Consider the following 17,015-nt stretch of genomic DNA (forward strand, 5'->3'; position numbering starts at 1 on the left):
TTCCTTGAGATGGGACCAACAATGCCAGAGTTTTTTTAAAATGATGATTTCATTTTGTATCCACTCATACCAGGTTTTTGATTGCAGCAAAGTAGAGACGATGAACGTTGTGCCCGAAATACATATGCCCAAAATAATCATGCCCTAATTAATTACAAACATGCTGACCTCAAAATATTCCTCCTCAAAACCACTGAAATGTTAAGTTTAATTACATAAAAATAATTTGAAATACATTTCTGAATACTGACAACTTTCCTTCCTGTGCCCAGAAAAGACAACGGTCCCCGCTGTGCCCAAATTAGTGAGATCTAAAGCCCTGTATATTGGGATGACGTCGTTTGAGATTGACACGTCATTGGTTATTAAGAGCTAAAATCACCCATTAACATCAAATCAATATGGTTTATTTGTTCTTGGGTTGATCACCCTGTAACAATGAGTGGCACGATACATGTATATAACATAATATCACACACACACACACACACACACACACACACACACACACACACACACACACACACACACACACACACACACACACACACACACACACACACACACACACACACACACACATACATATACATATATATATATATATATATATATATATATATATATATACATACATACATATAGATACAAATCAATATAGTTTATTTGTTCTTGGGTTGATCACCCTGTAACAATGAGTGGCACGATACATGTATATTACATTATATACACACACACACACACACACACACACACACACACACACACACATACATATACATATATATATATATATATATATATATATATATATATATATATATATACATACATATAGATACAAATCAATATAGTTCATTGATCACCGGTCATTGGCACGATACATCATTATATCACACCTCCTGCAGACAGACTAGCCAAACTATATATATATTAGGATAGGCAAACAAAATTTACTGATTACCCGTTATGGCACCCATAACACATTATATGAACACACACCACAAACACACACAAACAACAGTAAAAGTCACACATAAAATGTTACAAAGAGCTAAAGGATTCTGTTTATTATCTCATTTAGCTGTTTACTAATATGGTTTCACTCAGTCTGTTTGCACGGGGTTATTATTACAGAATACCTTTCGAGCTCTCAAGGCATCAAAGATAAATTTACTCAATTTCCATTTATAAGCATTACTTTTTGTATTAAAAAAAAATATATCATTTTAAGTCTGCTGTGTTCACATCTGTATTTTGTTGGCAGGTATTTGATTCTTAAATTATTATACAATGTGCATATAAAAATAAAATGGAATTCATCAAGACAAACAGAACAATTTTTGGACAGGTCATGTCTGTATTTATTTTTATGGGCATTAATGTCAATATAGCCAAGTCTCAAGCTTTTAAATGCATTTCTAAGATTATATACTTTCCTGTCCAAATGTGTTTCAACAAGTATAGTCGACTTAAATGATCTAAACCATTAATATATATCACTACAATTTATGTAAGTCTTAATCTTAAAGTTGTTAAAAACGTTTTAACGTCGCCTATTTCCTAAAACATCCAGACATAGCCAAAGCCATTACGGCATAACATATTTTCCATCTGACTTGCCCAATTCTGTTTTCCTTTTACAACAAAAATTATAAAGCATTATATAGGGTTGCTTACATAATCTAGTGGAAGGCAATTGTAACAGACGTGTTCAATATTTAACAGATTTAAAAATCGTTGTGATACAGAGAGGATATCTGCCAGTTTCTGCATAAACCATAAGATTAGGTTTATGTGAGGGCATAGATTAAAAAAACACGTTTATATGCAAATGTATGCACCCTTTCAATTTGAATAGCATGGCACATTGCACCAATATATGATATTAAAAATATTTCACACTATTATTACATTATTATGTAACGGCATACGAAGAAATGAAAGCAAAATTAAAACAAACACTTTCAACATTTTAGCACTCGGTCTTTCTTTGGATGTCCATAATTCTGTATTTATCTAAAAAAAAAAAAAAAAAAAAAAAAAAAAAAAACACACACACATTATAATGAATCAAACACATTTTAAAGTATGACCTAGTAGGTACAGTATAGATCTTTACCAGTGATGCACATTTCCTCTACCTGTAATATAGTTAACATTACGTTACTGGTAATATATACATTACTGTGTCTGTAACATATAGATGTATTAACTTTATTTTTCATATTTTCTCAGGAACAACTATTCTGAACAGAACAGAACACATCTTTATTTACACTCAGATCACATAACAAGTGATACATGAGCACATAGTTACAGTATGTGCAATATAATAATACAGCAGTTCTACATATATAATATAATAATACAAGATTAACGTGGGGGCATAAATGTTCTCATAATGTTATCTAAAAATTTACAAGTATTATTTAATAAACTAATATTCGTGCTACAGAATAGATCATATTTAATAGCATTTGGTCTCATACAGTAATACTTTGGTATGTACTTGCATCTTTCGTTTCGGAAAAAAATAGCATTCAAATATTCTGCATTGGTGTAACCCACTACTATTGGATGATTTGACACTTACAAACCATTGTTCTAATGACCTCGTCGGTGCTAAATATGACGTCATCACGATTTGGCAAACGCACAAAACGACATCACGTAGTTTAAAGTTTGCGTTTACGGCGTTTTGTTTTCAGTATTAAAGTTGTAATACAATGTTAGTTTAAAGCAGTTCATTATAGATTTTATTTTAGCCTAATATATAGAACTTTGGTTCTTAAAAATTATCAGTGAACGTGATTAAAATATAAAGTTATTGCAATACTCAGAACAGTCTGTAAAGTGGTTTACGTCATTTCTAAATACAAGTAAGTGTATGTATATAGAAAATAAAGGCTTTTAAGAAAACAAAAAGCTTAGATAATAATTATAATAACAAATTCGGTATCAGTTATTATCAAATTTATGTCCCTCGTGAAACACTGCAACTGTAAAATGTATACAGGATAATAAACGAGTTACAAGATATTATCATATTTATGTCCTGAGTGAAATAGTTTTTATTTGTCACAAGCTTAGTTACAATCTAGCTGTTGTGCATCGGCCATGAAGAAAACACACAAATGCAGAAAAACTGTCTAAAATTCCGAGCACAGCTTGTCAAGAGGCACACTGCAGTCCAAGAAATGGATTCCGAGGGTGCTGATGATACGGAGTTGACTAATGAACCACTTAGTCAGGATAAAAACAGCTGACCAACAACTATTCATAAAGTGCTGTTACCAGGAAAGAAGATACTGGGACTGAAGTTGAGTCACAAAATCTTTTACCGGTCATCCAAGAGGGCTGGAATGTAACTGAAATTCATTAAAAACAGTTGGATGATTGAAAACATCTCTCCTATACTTACAACATAAGGCAAAGATGAAAGACCAGACTGGAGTGATCTTTCATCCAAATCATCAATTACCAAAACCCTATGGCGACATTGGGATAGACTGGAAATCCATTCATGTCATGAACCAGCAGTGGCATGATGAAAACGAAGAAACGACTCAACTGCAGTTGATCAGACCTTGTCCCAGACCTTGTCACGTGATAAGACAAATCACACGACGATTAACTGGCTGGGATAATTGGCTTATGTCATTTACAAGTCTATTGTTATCAATAAAAACCGCTATTGTTGTGGAAGTTTTGTTAAGATTCTTCAAAATGACACCTGTCGAAAATAGTTTCAAGCATTTTTAATATTGGAATATCGATCTTCAGAACTGTGCGATCAGCAGACTGTTCTACACGTAAAACCGGGACTTAGTTCTGTTTCAGTAATATTGTAAATTGTCTTTTAAATAATAATAATAATAAATAAATAAAACAAATTGTGTCTTTCTGGGATCATACCAAACACGTTACTGTAGGTAGGATAGGTCGGGTTTTTTGGTGGTTGTTATTACATTGTTTTGTTTGTTATTGTCGGGTTTTTTGGGGGTTTTTTTTTTTTTTTTCACACCACATTTAATTACTTGTTCTTGGATCTACATAAAAAGTCAATCTTTTTTTCTCTCCTTTCTTTTCTTTTTTGCAGGGTCAAGTTCTTGGAAACAATTCTATTCATTTTTATTTATTTATTTATTTAAGTATTTACTTTATTTATATTACTACTACTACTACTACTACTACTACTACTACTACTACTACTACTACTACTACTACTACTACTATTACTACTAATAATAATAATAATTATTATTATTATTATTATTATTATTATTTACAATTTTACGTGGAACCAACAATAATTAATGGAGAAAATAACTGAATTAATTATCATTTGCATTAAAATATCACAAATATTATTTAATTGTAATAATGTTGATTAAAGGTGCTATGTCAAAGTTGCAATAATGGTGGCTCTGCTAAATTTTAACATTAATTTTTGCTTTGAAACATAAAATTTATACCTTCAGCTATATGTCTTAAAAGATTACAATAAAAACAATGACATTTATTAGTATAAAATATATTTTACTTTTTTTGAAAATTAATGATAGTGTGTCACACGCATTAACTAGTGATACCCTAATGCATACACATGCAGCACACTATGTTTATTCTCAAGTCTTTGCGGTCAATGGACAAAGAAACAAAAATGGTGGTCATGCAATATTTAGCAACAAATTATTGGAGAAACCCCCTTGTCATCCAGTACAATACTTTTCTATAATTATTATTCTAGAGTTAATTATGGAAAGATTATGCGTGGGGTTAATTAATGTGTAGCTATTTATTACAAATAACTGTGGAAATAACACAATATTATAGTTGACATAGGACCTTTAAAAAATAGATGTTATTACACTAGTCCCTAAATTGTTGGTCTAGCTGGAAAACTGTATCTATACAGTTACACTAAATTGTGACCACTGACTAACTATTAAACATTTAGCTTTTTCAAGACATTTCAGAAAGCAAAAGCTGTTACAAAAGTAAGTAAAATGTATGCAATACACATTTAGTAAGAATATATTATGCTAATACAGTTTGTTCCACATAAGACTTAAATAATAATAGTAATAATAAATAAAAGTAAATAAATAAATAATGAATAAAATTTTTAAAAATAATTTATTTATTTTTTTCCAAGAGCCTGCATTCCTGACCCTGCAAAACAAAAAGGAAAAAAAAGAAGAAGAAAAGAAAAAAAGCCAAAGGGCTCGGGTTTACAACATTCATTCACTCAGGAAAGATAATCCGTAATTCCACGTAGTTCCGTTAATTATTTTGTAAATCTAGAATAATGTGCTTTTAACAATCGAGATCCAGAAATGCGAATGATGGTAGGCCTACCATTTAACAGTGAAAAAGCATTTGTTTGCTGATGCAGCTGTTTGTGTTAAAACGTGTGTGCCTGATTTTACGACTTTAAAAGACTTACTCGAATTTGAAGCCTGTCAAGTTCGTAGGACTGTATATTCGAATCAAGAAATCTTGCTGTACTTTTACTGGTTCATGAGTTCGTGCTTGCACCGTATACTTGGCTGTTTCTGAATCAGCATGGTAAAAGGATGCCACCTGAATTCCAGTTCCATAGTTAGTGAGGTTGTCACTCATCAGCACCTTTTGTCCATTATTTTGCCACTGTTTGATTTTAAATATAAATTCAGTGTAAAATAAAATACAAAGACCGTAGTTAAAGATTACATTTGGAACTATCAAAATTGTGGTTTTATTTCTTTCACAATATATCTGTCACCAAGAGGTTAAATTATATTCTGCCTAAAAATGTTTTTCTGTTTTGTATATTAAGCACAAGACAAGCTTGTCTTGTTTAACGACATCATTAAAGCTCATGGATTATTAACTATTGGAGCCAGTTTTGCAAAGGGTTTTCTTTGTTGCTCTTGGTTTGTTCTGGGGTTGTTGTTGTTGTGGTTGTTCGGGGAGGGGGGGGGGTGTTGTTTGGGGTTTTTTGGGTGGGTTTTTTTTTTTTTCTTTGTTGTTATTGTTTTAAACGAAGATGTCAACAGGGCTTTTGCATGGCCTAAATACGAATTATTATTCTTTTAAATTTATGTTCATTAGATTTTCACAAATGTAGTCATCGGCTCCCTTTTTGGTAAAGGGGTGGGAGTGAGGGGGCAGACTGATTTATGCCCGAATTAAACGAACATTTCCGAATCTGGATAACAACATTAATTCACTTCAGCACTATTGTTAAACAGCTATATATAAAGATTTTCAAAAGAATCAATACACCTTTTTCATGCATTACAAATAATATTGTGGGTAGAATAATGGAAATACATGGTGAAAAGCTTTCAGGGCAGCTCATTTTGTCGAAATAGTAGTAGTAAAAGTTATGGTTATGTGCCAATTTCGCCCATTGGATTAACATGGGGAAAGCTGAGCCTCTCTTACCTAGCCTGTCTGACGAGACAGGTGTTAAAAATAGTTCGGATTTCTCCAAGCTAAAAAGAGAACGAGTTTACCCTTCTATTCACTTTGTTTTCCTCTTGTGATATGCCCCCACCCACATCTGAAATAGATCCCCATCCAAATACTAAATAGGGGACCCCAGTTTCCACTGAATATAGCCCTAGCTCACAAACCCATACAGTATGTAGTAATAACAAACACGTGTGGGCAAGCGAAATTTTCAGTTGGTTTTTCATTTATTTCTAATTACAATCTCTGATCTACTGACACATATAAAAAATGGACATAATGGGTTACATCGATAGGCGTTAAAGGCAAACAAACTACAATTCTCCAGAAATAGTTTCATCTCTTGTGGCAGCAACCTCTCGTCAGCTCTGATTTTTGCTTCCTTTTGTGAAACAATACGTAAAATGCTCCCACATTTCCGTGCGTCACCTCACCTAGCTAATGCCAAGTGTGCTCATCTATATCTTCAGCAGATGTCAACATTAGAAGAGAAGATGTCGCCAGATGAGTTTGAAGCATTCTCCTCCAGGGGTTACTTTACAGTCAGACGGACGGATAAAATGTGGGCAGGAATATGGACAGACATAACTATAGAACAGGTGCTAATGCGAACAATGAAAACATCGGGTGGTCTCACCAGAGGTCGTGGTATGCCCAAGAGCGTTATCAGTCGTTGGGTGTTGGGTATGCCAGGCTGCAGTGAGATTACTCAACACGTTGAAACATTTTGTGGCATAGCCTATACCACCAGTGAGCAACATGTCGAACTGAGAATGTCTTGCCAATTACGTGACAACAAAGATGCTGATACTCTACTACACTGGCTTACAGTCCATAGTCCCATTCCACGAAATTAGGAATTGATGTCACTAGCGTGGAAACACGATAAACTGTGATTCTGCACTCAAGTTGGTACAGCCGCAATGCAGAAAATCGTAGGTAAGACATTTGGGGACATCCATCTGCACCGGAAAGACAAAGTTCTTCCACTGTCTAGTGTCGCCAACTCAGTCAAAATGCGAGAAGAGATCATTCCTGTGAACACTATGCAGTTTGTGTGATCAAGTCTGAAGACGATTTTGCCTCTTGTCTTGAGTATGAACTAGCTCCTAGACCTTTATCACTGTTTGATGAGATATCCATGAGGAAAACCCAGAAATCGGTCATGTATGATGTCATAGAATCAGTAGCTGGTAGTCAACAAACATATCCTGCAGAAAGTACAGTTGTCGTAGATGGCGGATATTTACTGAGACGAGTGATATGGCCTCAACATGGCTCGTACAGTGACATATACTCAGCATATGTAACATATACAGAAACACCATGAAATAAATAGTGTCTTCGTTGTATTTGATGGTTATAGTGATGCACCAAGCACCAAGGGTGTGGAGCAAAATCGTCGAGCGATGAAGTCACAGTCGACAGCGATCTTGTTCACAGATGATATGCCTATTACTATCCATCAAGAAAGATTCCTGGCCAATGGAAAGAATAAAGCCAGGTTTATTCAAGCTCTGACTGGGTATCTGGAACACGCTGGCATAGAAGTGAATCATGCTGTAGCAGATGCAGATACGTTGATTATTTGTACAGAAATAGAGCTATCAAGAAACAACAATGTTGTTGTTTTGGGAACCGATGTTGACTTATTTTGTTGATACAGTTGTCAAAGCAAGACAACCAACTATATCTGTATAAACCAGGAGCTGGAAAATGTCCTGATAAAGTGTTTTCCATCAGCTGTGTTCAGTGGCGTTTGTCAGAAGCCTCTAGCACTTTGCTCTTCGTACATGTCATGACTGGTTGTGACACCACCTTTGCCTTGTACAGACAAGGTAAGAAGAAGGCATTCACCTTTCTTCAGAAGAACCCAGATCTACAGCATTGTGTGGTGAAGGCATTCAATGACCCAACCTCTTCACCAGATTCTGTGTCATCTGTAGGCGAACAGTTCCTGCTGGTCTTGTATGGTGCTCCCAAGACCACAAAATCTCTGAATGTTTACAGACACAGGCGATTCATGAAAGCAGTAGCTAACTGTCCTGTTCAGAACAAGATACAGCTCGCAGCTCTACCACCGACATCTGCAGCAGCAACGGAACATTCACTCAGAGTTTATCACCAAGTGCAGCAGTGGTTAGGAGTAGAACTGCCACCAACTGAATGGGGTTGGGAACTGACAAATGGACAGCTACAACCGGTTTTCACGTCAGCCACCTGCACCTGAAAAACGGTTAAGTTTGATTTCCTGCAACTGCAAGAGTGGATGTGAGCGATCGTGTGGCTGCAAGGAAGCAGGTCAGTTCTGCACAGTTCTATGTGGCCACTGCCAAGGAAATGGCTGCAGCAATTCAGAAAAACCAGTCGTTTGTGAATCAGACACTGATTTTGAAGTGAAAGAGAACGAAGATGATTCGCTGGAACTTGACTATGAAGCATTTGATTCCCAGATGACTGACGATGATTCTCTGGAGGATTCTCTGGAGGATATTAATGCATGACGTCATATGTCACGTCATGATCTATTTTCTTGTGTTTATTTGCATTGCTGACAATTGTTTAAAATCACCTTATTGTCATTTAGTAATAAATCTTCAAACAATATACTCATGTATACTAGCATACATCTCTGAAAAGGCCATTTGTCATATAAATATGAACTATGACGTCATAACGTCATAACGACAGAAGCTCAAGGAGGATACACGGGGACTTTTAATATGTAATTAAGGCTACTAAGAGGAGTGCATAAACGAAGTTTCAGCTTTCTACTAATTTTTTCGACCATTTTTCCTGGACTAATTGGGTCGTAATCGTTGTGTAGCAGGTGTCAAAAGCTTGAAATCAATAAAGAGGTGACCATATGGTGTTTACAAGGCTTCTTCATACTGATGCATAAACCTTTCAGTATTCCCTGTATATATCTACGCTGTCAAGGTTAGAACTTGTTGATTGTCACTAGGGTTGTTGAAACAGTGCCTGTGTCAGGTCTTTTCTGTGATACAAGTTCTGGTTGGTGGCAATCACCGAGAGGTTTCTGTGGCGACTTCCTTCCGTGAAAAAGTCTGCGATGTGAGGTTCTTTTTAGAGATCAGGTCGTCAAACACAATGAAATTCTGGGATCCAAATAATGGTATCTTTCCAAGTCTCCATATTCAAGCCTTGCAGTTGTCTTTATAACATCATACAGAGGCTGCCAAAGTCTGTAGAGCCACAACATTATCTGTATAGTTGGATGAATCATCATTTAACAACTTGTATACCAAAAACGTCTTTCCACACGAGGAGAGCCCTGGCACAATCATTGTGAATGAATCTGGTAACTCTTGTGAATCAGAGGTGAACGGCTGAGGAGGGAAATGAGGAGGAGGAGGGAATTGAGAGGAAAATTAGGAGAAGGGAAAAAAGGAGATGAAGGAGGAGGGAAATGAGGAGGGAAATGAGGAGAAGGGAAATGACAAGGAGAAGAAGGGAAATGAGGAGGAGAAGGAGGGGAATGAGGAGAAGGAGGAGAAGGGAAACGAGGAGGAGAAGGAGGGGAATGGGGAGAATGGAAATGAGGAGAAGGAAGAGGGAAATGAGGAAGAAAATGAGGAGAAGGGAAATGAGATGGAGAAGGAGGAGGGGAATGAGAAGGAAATTGCAGAGAATGGAAATGAGGAGGAGAAGGAGGAGGGGAATGAGGAGGGAAATTGGGAGAATGGAAATAACGAGAAGGAGGAGGGAAATGAGGAGGAAAATTGGGAGAATGGAAATAACGAGAAGGAGGAGGGAAATGAGGAGGTAAATGCAGAGAATGGAAATGAGGAGGAGGAGGAGGGAAATGAGGAGGAAAATGAGGAGAAGGGAAATGAGATGGAGAAGGAGGAGGGGAATGAGAAGGAAAATGCGGAGAATGGAAATGAGGAGGAGAAGGAGGAGGGGAATGAGGAGGGAAATGAGGAGAATGGAAATGAGGAGGCGAAGGAGGAGGGGAATGAGGAGGAAAATGAGGAGAAGGGAAATGAGGAGAAGGAGGAGGGAACTGAGGAGGAGAAAGAGGAGGGGAATGAGAAGGGAAATGAGGAGAAGGGAAATGAGGAGGAGGGGAATGAGAAGGAAAATGAGAAGAATGGAAATGAGGAGGAGAAGGAGGAGGGGAATGAGAAGAAGGGAAATGAGGAGAAGGAAAATGAAGAGGAGAATGAGGGATTTGAGGAGGAGGGAAATGAGCAGAAGAAGAGTGAAAAGTCTGCTGTGTCTCCTTATGTTAGCTACTCTGGAAAACATATTTCCACATTCTGGACAGCAGATGTTGACGGCATGGCAGACAGTTCATAAATGAGTTCATTTTGATGATACTTCCCCTATTTATAGTTTTTACTGCAAAGCATTCTGGGTAATTCTCTAATGGCCATAGGAGAGGCTGGTTACCTCATCGTCCAAAGGATATCTTTTATCATCAAAATGGAGAAAACCCAGATTGTTGAGTTGGATGTTGAACAACTGGTGGCCATAGCTCCTAATCTGAGTCTTGGATGACATGTGGATATGCAAATATAGATCCAGCATAATAATTATTCACGAATCTACTAATAACATCATCGAAAAACACCATTATTAAAAACAACTGTTTTAACAATCATGTTTTTACTATCACTGAATATCATTGCTATCATATTTGATCCAGGAAACATGTTTTGTCGTTATTTTTAATACAGTTATGAATATACAACTAAAGATAATAGACATGTTCTTCTCTCAGTGCTTCAACATTACTAACCATCCATTTATATGAGATCTAGATTGGAAAGTCACTGGAGAAAAGTGAGAAATACAAATTTAATAAATAAAATATTATTTCACTTGTTGTATATAGTACACTGTATCACTGTGGTACTTAATTTTGCACTAATTAAAATTTATTTCACTGCAATAGGCAACAACGGACATGAAATATAGACCATAAAATAAAAGTAACATATTGCATGTATTGAAGACAAATTTAATAATGCAGGTATTTTGAAAGTTCCTAACGAGGCATTGACTTATTGAGTTGATATCTGTTCCTCGGTGAGGTTAGGGTTGGGATATATACAAATTATGTTGGCAATCAACATATATACTTAATTTACTTTCTATTAAATGTATATCTTTAGAATTTAAGATCGATTCCTAAAACAGGATAGAGTAAGATGTACAAAATGTATCTTCTTCCTCCAAATGATCTAGGAAGTGGTACAAGAAGGTTATTTTTTTGTTATTAATATAAAATATGTATTTATGAAACAATAGGAAATAAATGTTAAGTAATAACATCTGTACTTTTTAAATATGTATTAATTATTCCACATATACCAAACAATAGTTTGCAAATCGTAAATATTAAATTTGTTTCAATTATAATATTATATTTGTGAACTCTTGTGCATTTGGAGATTGAATGTTCGTTACTCATGTCCTCACTCCCATCGTTCTGGTAATGTCGTAGGATAGGATGTAGTGGAAGCCAGGAACACGTTAAACCGAATGACCACTTTGGGAACCAGTTAAAATAGATTGAAAATGTTCCCCGAAAATTTTCCGTAAGCGCAATTCCCTAAAAACACATCACTGGTTTACCTGGTTTCACTTTATGCTGTCCTCAACCCAGCAGGAAATCACGTGATCGGCCTTTTCCCGCATTTTCACGTTGTCTTTGGCCATCGATCGTAATTTTGTTTTGTCATATGAAATAATTTTTTCTTTTGGCCACAAATTCGGTACCAATGTTTCGGTGGCTATACCTTTCAAGTTCAGTTTTTCCAATAGGTGTCTGGCATAGGGTGACAGCATTTCTTCAGTCACCTTCATTTTCTCTGGAGTCAATGGGTAATCATTATACAGACCGTGAAGCTCTTGGGGATAGTTAAGATTCACTTCTAAGATGAACCCTTGTTCCGAATCATCTGGTCATCTGGTATTTGAGAGATATCCAAATGTTCTACGTCTCAGCCACTGAAATCCATGAACTGGAAGAGATTGCAACATGGCCCAGCCATAGAAATTGTTGGCATCTAGATGCATCACATGACTCAAATGCCCACAATAACCAAAGCTATATTCGAATTATTGCCGTTTTGCTGGACTTCCATGTGCAATACATCTTTTGGCTTCCAAACTGTAGCAAAATAATTCTCGAGCATCACTGACAGAATGTGTCAATTAATAATGTCTTTAAAACAACAAATATTTTTGTTTCATCTTATATATACTCCTCTATTGGAATAGTTAAAAAATAGGGGTGAAACAAATGCAAATAATTAGGCATGGTCTAATAGACATTTTACAAATAGTATCTGGAATCCCTTATTTGGTTAAATTTAGACTCGTTCATTTAAATGGTCACTCATTTATAATACAACCGCTGAGCGGTGTGGACGTGGGGTTTTTTGTGTATCTCCATCAACGTGCTACCGTCCCTATATGCCCCTACTACACAATATATCTGCTGCAAAACATCAGTCACTTTTTAACTACAACAATGTGGAAATCATAACTCCATTATTAAAAAAAAATCACTTTTCAACAAACACAAACCGGGAATCATATACATTTAAGCAGACATTTAGCAATCTGGCCTTAGTGGTTTAGTGGTTAAGCCATTGATCTTAACGCTGGTATGTATCATGGTATCGACTGCTACTGAGAGCGAGTTTAATGACTTGATGGGTAATTGTAAAGCCACTACACCGACTTCTCTTAACTAATCACTAACAAATAACCACTAATAGATTGTCCTAGACAGACAGCCCAGGTAACTGAAATGTGAGCCCAGGACAATGTGCGTGAACCTTAATTGGATATAAGCATGAAAACAAGTTCAAATATATGAGCACCCCACCCCTCAGCTTTTACAGATATCTTTACATGTTTGAAGTACATGATTACTCGAGACTGTGGTACTGCATACAAAATTGTAACCATTGATTGCTTAGATAAAACAATGTTTTGGACAACAAACTCTGTTACATTTATTACCAATAGCAGGACTGGTAGTACCAAAGAACCATCAAAAGTTGGGGTGCACTTCGAACCTTTAACCCGTCGCATATTATTTGGTATGGTGGTACCTTCAGGAAACAACATAATTATGCATGCATGTATATAACACATTCTAAGCCTGGCTGGTATACTGATGCATATATGAGTGATTACATCACACGTTGGTACATCCCAACATTCTGAAAAGAAGCCACATATTAAAACGACGATCTACAATGACTATTATTTGGAAGATTTCATATATTTAAAAATAAAATAAAATAAATAATAAATAAATAAAACACTTATATAAGACATAAATACTACTCATAAATTAAATCCAAATAATGTACTTAAATTTCTTACCATCGGTGATTTCTTTGCAGAGTAAAAATTCAGTGTGACTTGTGACTAGCACGTTCGACGATCAAATAGTAATTTGGGGGGAAATCCAGCCTTTATATACCCACCGGCTATTAAAAACTGATCAAGTTGAAACATGTTCAGACTGTGTATTTGTCAAACAGCGACATCACGACCTAGAGCCGTTTTGATTGGCTAAAACTGTTGCTTTGTTTGTATTCTGAAGACCTGTATAAACATCATACTGTATTTTTTCCATCTAATAAATCACGTTAGGTCGGAGTATCTAACTATATTATCTTACTATACTATACACTATATGCTAGTCTCTACCTAAAACGTGGGTGGAGTCATATCACAAGGTCAAACAAAGTGGCCCAGAACCATCAGTTTTACCACTACTCTGAATATCTCTTTTAATTTTTGCCCTAATTTGAGAATTTGTCCCAGTACTAGGGGTGCAGTTGCTTCCGCCCCCTGTCGCGTACGCTTATGAATGTATGTAGTGCTGACTGGGAATGACAGGAAACTATGCCTACCTTATGCAATTCAAATTTAATGGCAACTTTTCGGTGATCCGGTAGTGAGATTTCCTTAACGAGCTGTATGTACAGTGGTAACCAACCTGTTTCTTTCCCCAGAGCTAGAGAGAGAAAGAGTGAGAACTCTTTATACATGCCCATATGATACTACTAAGGTTGCCCATATGCCAGGCATGTCTACCCGGTTCTGGTGTCTTACATGGCCAGAGACCTGACTCGGAACAGAAGTTACTTATTTACATTCGGGGAATTTTTATTATTACTTAAAAAAAGAGTGGGGAGGTTTTCTTTTAGAAGCGCTGATGTAAAAAATCTATAATAAATTTATCTAATATTTAATTTCTATTATACTATCATAGCGCATAATTTTTAACTGGCGGTTCCGAAAAAGATATTAAAATGCATTATTATTTTATTTTATAATTTATAGTTTATTTTTGCCCTAATAGGTTAACAATAGTAAGGTTGGCCAAGGCCTCACAGGAAAGACTGGCTAATTAAATGAGAAATACCAATCATATTGGGAACGGTGTGACCAACGGAAAGTGGCAAGGGCTGAAACGCCTCTAACATCTATCCACTGACGTCCAATCACTAAAATACTATATGTAATTATATACCAACCAAATATGAATACTACAACACCTTCCCAAACGCATTAACTGAAGAAACTGAGGAACCTTTTGTGGGTCATTTGAAACATAACCAGATGTTACACAGGGGCATAGTGTGGTCTGGACCTGGAGGTTGGGGTGTGTGTGTCAAGTATGAACCCGTCGGACATTTTTTCCTTTGGACATCTTTATGAACAGCCTGATATTAAAATTGTTTTTTAGCTTCGGTGGGGAGGGGGGTCGTCAGCATAACCCGGACCGACACCCCACCCCTCAGCTTTTACAGATATCCTTACATGTTTGAAGTACATGATTACTCGACAGTGGTACTGCATACAAAATTGTAACCATTGATTGCCTAGATAAAACAAAGTTTTGGACAACAAACTCTGTTACATTTATCACCAATAGCAGGACTGGTAGTACCAAAGAACCATCAAAAGTTGGGGGTGCACTCCGAACCCGTCGCATATTATTTGGTATGGTGGTACCTTCAGCAAACAACATAATTATGCAGGCATGTATATAACACATTCTAAGCCTGGCTAGTATACTGATGCATTTTTAACGGCTTAACTGACCTTTCAATTTGAAGGTAATTTTCGGACCTTTCCTCTGTCCTTCCTTCCACTGCCCATAGATATTTGCAACATGCGCTGCACACACGCAAAAAAGAAGAAAAACGTTCATTAAACAAAGTTGACAATACTAATCTAAACCAAAGCAGGCGCATAGTAGTACTGCTGGTACCGTATGGCAATTGCAACACACACACACACACACACACACACACACACACACACACACACACACACACACACACACCAGTGCTGGAACAAAACTTCAAATTCGAGCAAAAATTATAGATATTTGTGCAAAATGTGCTAACCTGTGACCTTTTTACAATGTATTTCCATCATTCTACCCTCAAAATTAGTTGTAATCCATGTAAAAATACAGTGACTCGTTTGCAACCCTATATAACTTTTGGTAGTAATGCTAATATGAACAAATGTTTTTTATGTAGATTCGGACAGTTTTGTTTAATTCGGGCAAAAGCAAAAGCCAGCCTGCTCCCCCCCCCCCCCCCCCGTTACAAGAAATGGGGGGGGGGGGGCAATGGTTGTCACCAGGAAACCCACCAAACCTAAGACGAGCGCTCTACCACTGAGCTACTTTTTTCCCCCGAATGATTCACATTAAAACGTCTCTTTTTGAAGTACAATAGCCGAAAAAATAGTATGCTAAAAATCAGTGTATTATGTTTAAAGTTCCACTTCAACAGATATGTTACTTTTAAAATGAGGCATTATACAAAACGTAAATTTACTGTTAAAATATGGTTTATTAATGAGACACTACTCAACATATACTGTACTTACTAAAAAAAAAAAAATGGTAACATAATTAGATAATATAACAAACTGGTTTTATTCATATTTGCAGTTTTAATACACTTTTGATGAACAGACCATATGTTTTGGATATGAAAGAAAAAGTAACAAAATCCATGCAAGTTGTTCCGCAAATCGCTAAAAATATATATTCAGTCGTCCGACTGATAGTCCGATAGCTCGTGACAGACGATTTAGGGCTAACGACTAACGATTTGGGGTAATATTGTCAGGATACCTCATCGCCTAGTGTAAACTGGCCTTTAACCATTCTCCCAACAATTTATGTTATTGAATATATGTACAAAGAAAACCCCAGGCAAATGAGTTCAACTGACTCGCTACAGAAGCTATAATATGGGGTAGTAAAACACGAATCATATAAGGTATTTTTAAGTTAGATAAAAAAGGACTTCTTAAACCTCCAAAAAGGACATTTTTTTCGAATTTTTAGAATAGGAAGTCCTCCCCCTTGTTCACCCGTTAGTAACAATACTGATTCGCCGTGAATAAAAGAAATTGATCAACTTACATAACTGATCACCACCATCCGTGTCCATGTGATGCGAGGGGCTACAAATTGTTTGGTTTTTGGTATACAGCAAGAAGTCATGAAAGCTCATTCAAAATTCGTT

At 36.3% G+C, this 17,015-nt stretch overlaps 1 protein-coding gene across 10 annotated transcripts in view; it reads right to left on the minus strand.

The window, feature by feature from the left end:
- Positions 1–1,021: 1,021 nt before the first annotated feature.
- LOC121381155 (calpain-1 catalytic subunit-like) overlaps positions 1,022–17,015 on the minus strand; it is a 42,489-nt gene continuing 26,495 nt past the window's right edge. For 4 of the 10 annotated variants that reach the window (XM_041510323.1, XM_041510321.1, XM_041510326.1 and 1 more), the window contains 5 exons: positions 16,913–17,015; positions 15,568–15,642; positions 14,370–14,473; positions 5,453–5,655; positions 1,022–2,019 (listed from right to left, as the gene is read on the minus strand). The exon at positions 16,913–17,015 is cut by the window's right edge and continues 58 nt beyond it. In XM_041510323.1, the coding sequence (XP_041366257.1) occupies positions 17,004–17,015 (12 nt within the window). In that variant the 3' untranslated portion in view covers positions 1,022–2,019; positions 5,453–5,655; positions 14,370–14,473; positions 15,568–15,642; positions 16,913–17,003. Of the gene's footprint in view, positions 2,020–2,039; positions 3,372–5,452; positions 5,656–10,799; positions 12,456–14,369; positions 14,474–15,567; positions 15,643–16,912 lie in introns of those variants that run through there. The other 6 variants (XM_041510319.1, XM_041510318.1, XM_041510317.1 and 3 more) reach the window with 6 other exon arrangements.

The sequence above is a fragment of the Gigantopelta aegis genome, chromosome 9, assembly GCF_016097555.1.
Source record: "Gigantopelta aegis isolate Gae_Host chromosome 9, Gae_host_genome, whole genome shotgun sequence".
NCBI classification, from domain to species: domain Eukaryota; kingdom Metazoa; phylum Mollusca; class Gastropoda; order Neomphalida; family Peltospiridae; genus Gigantopelta; species Gigantopelta aegis.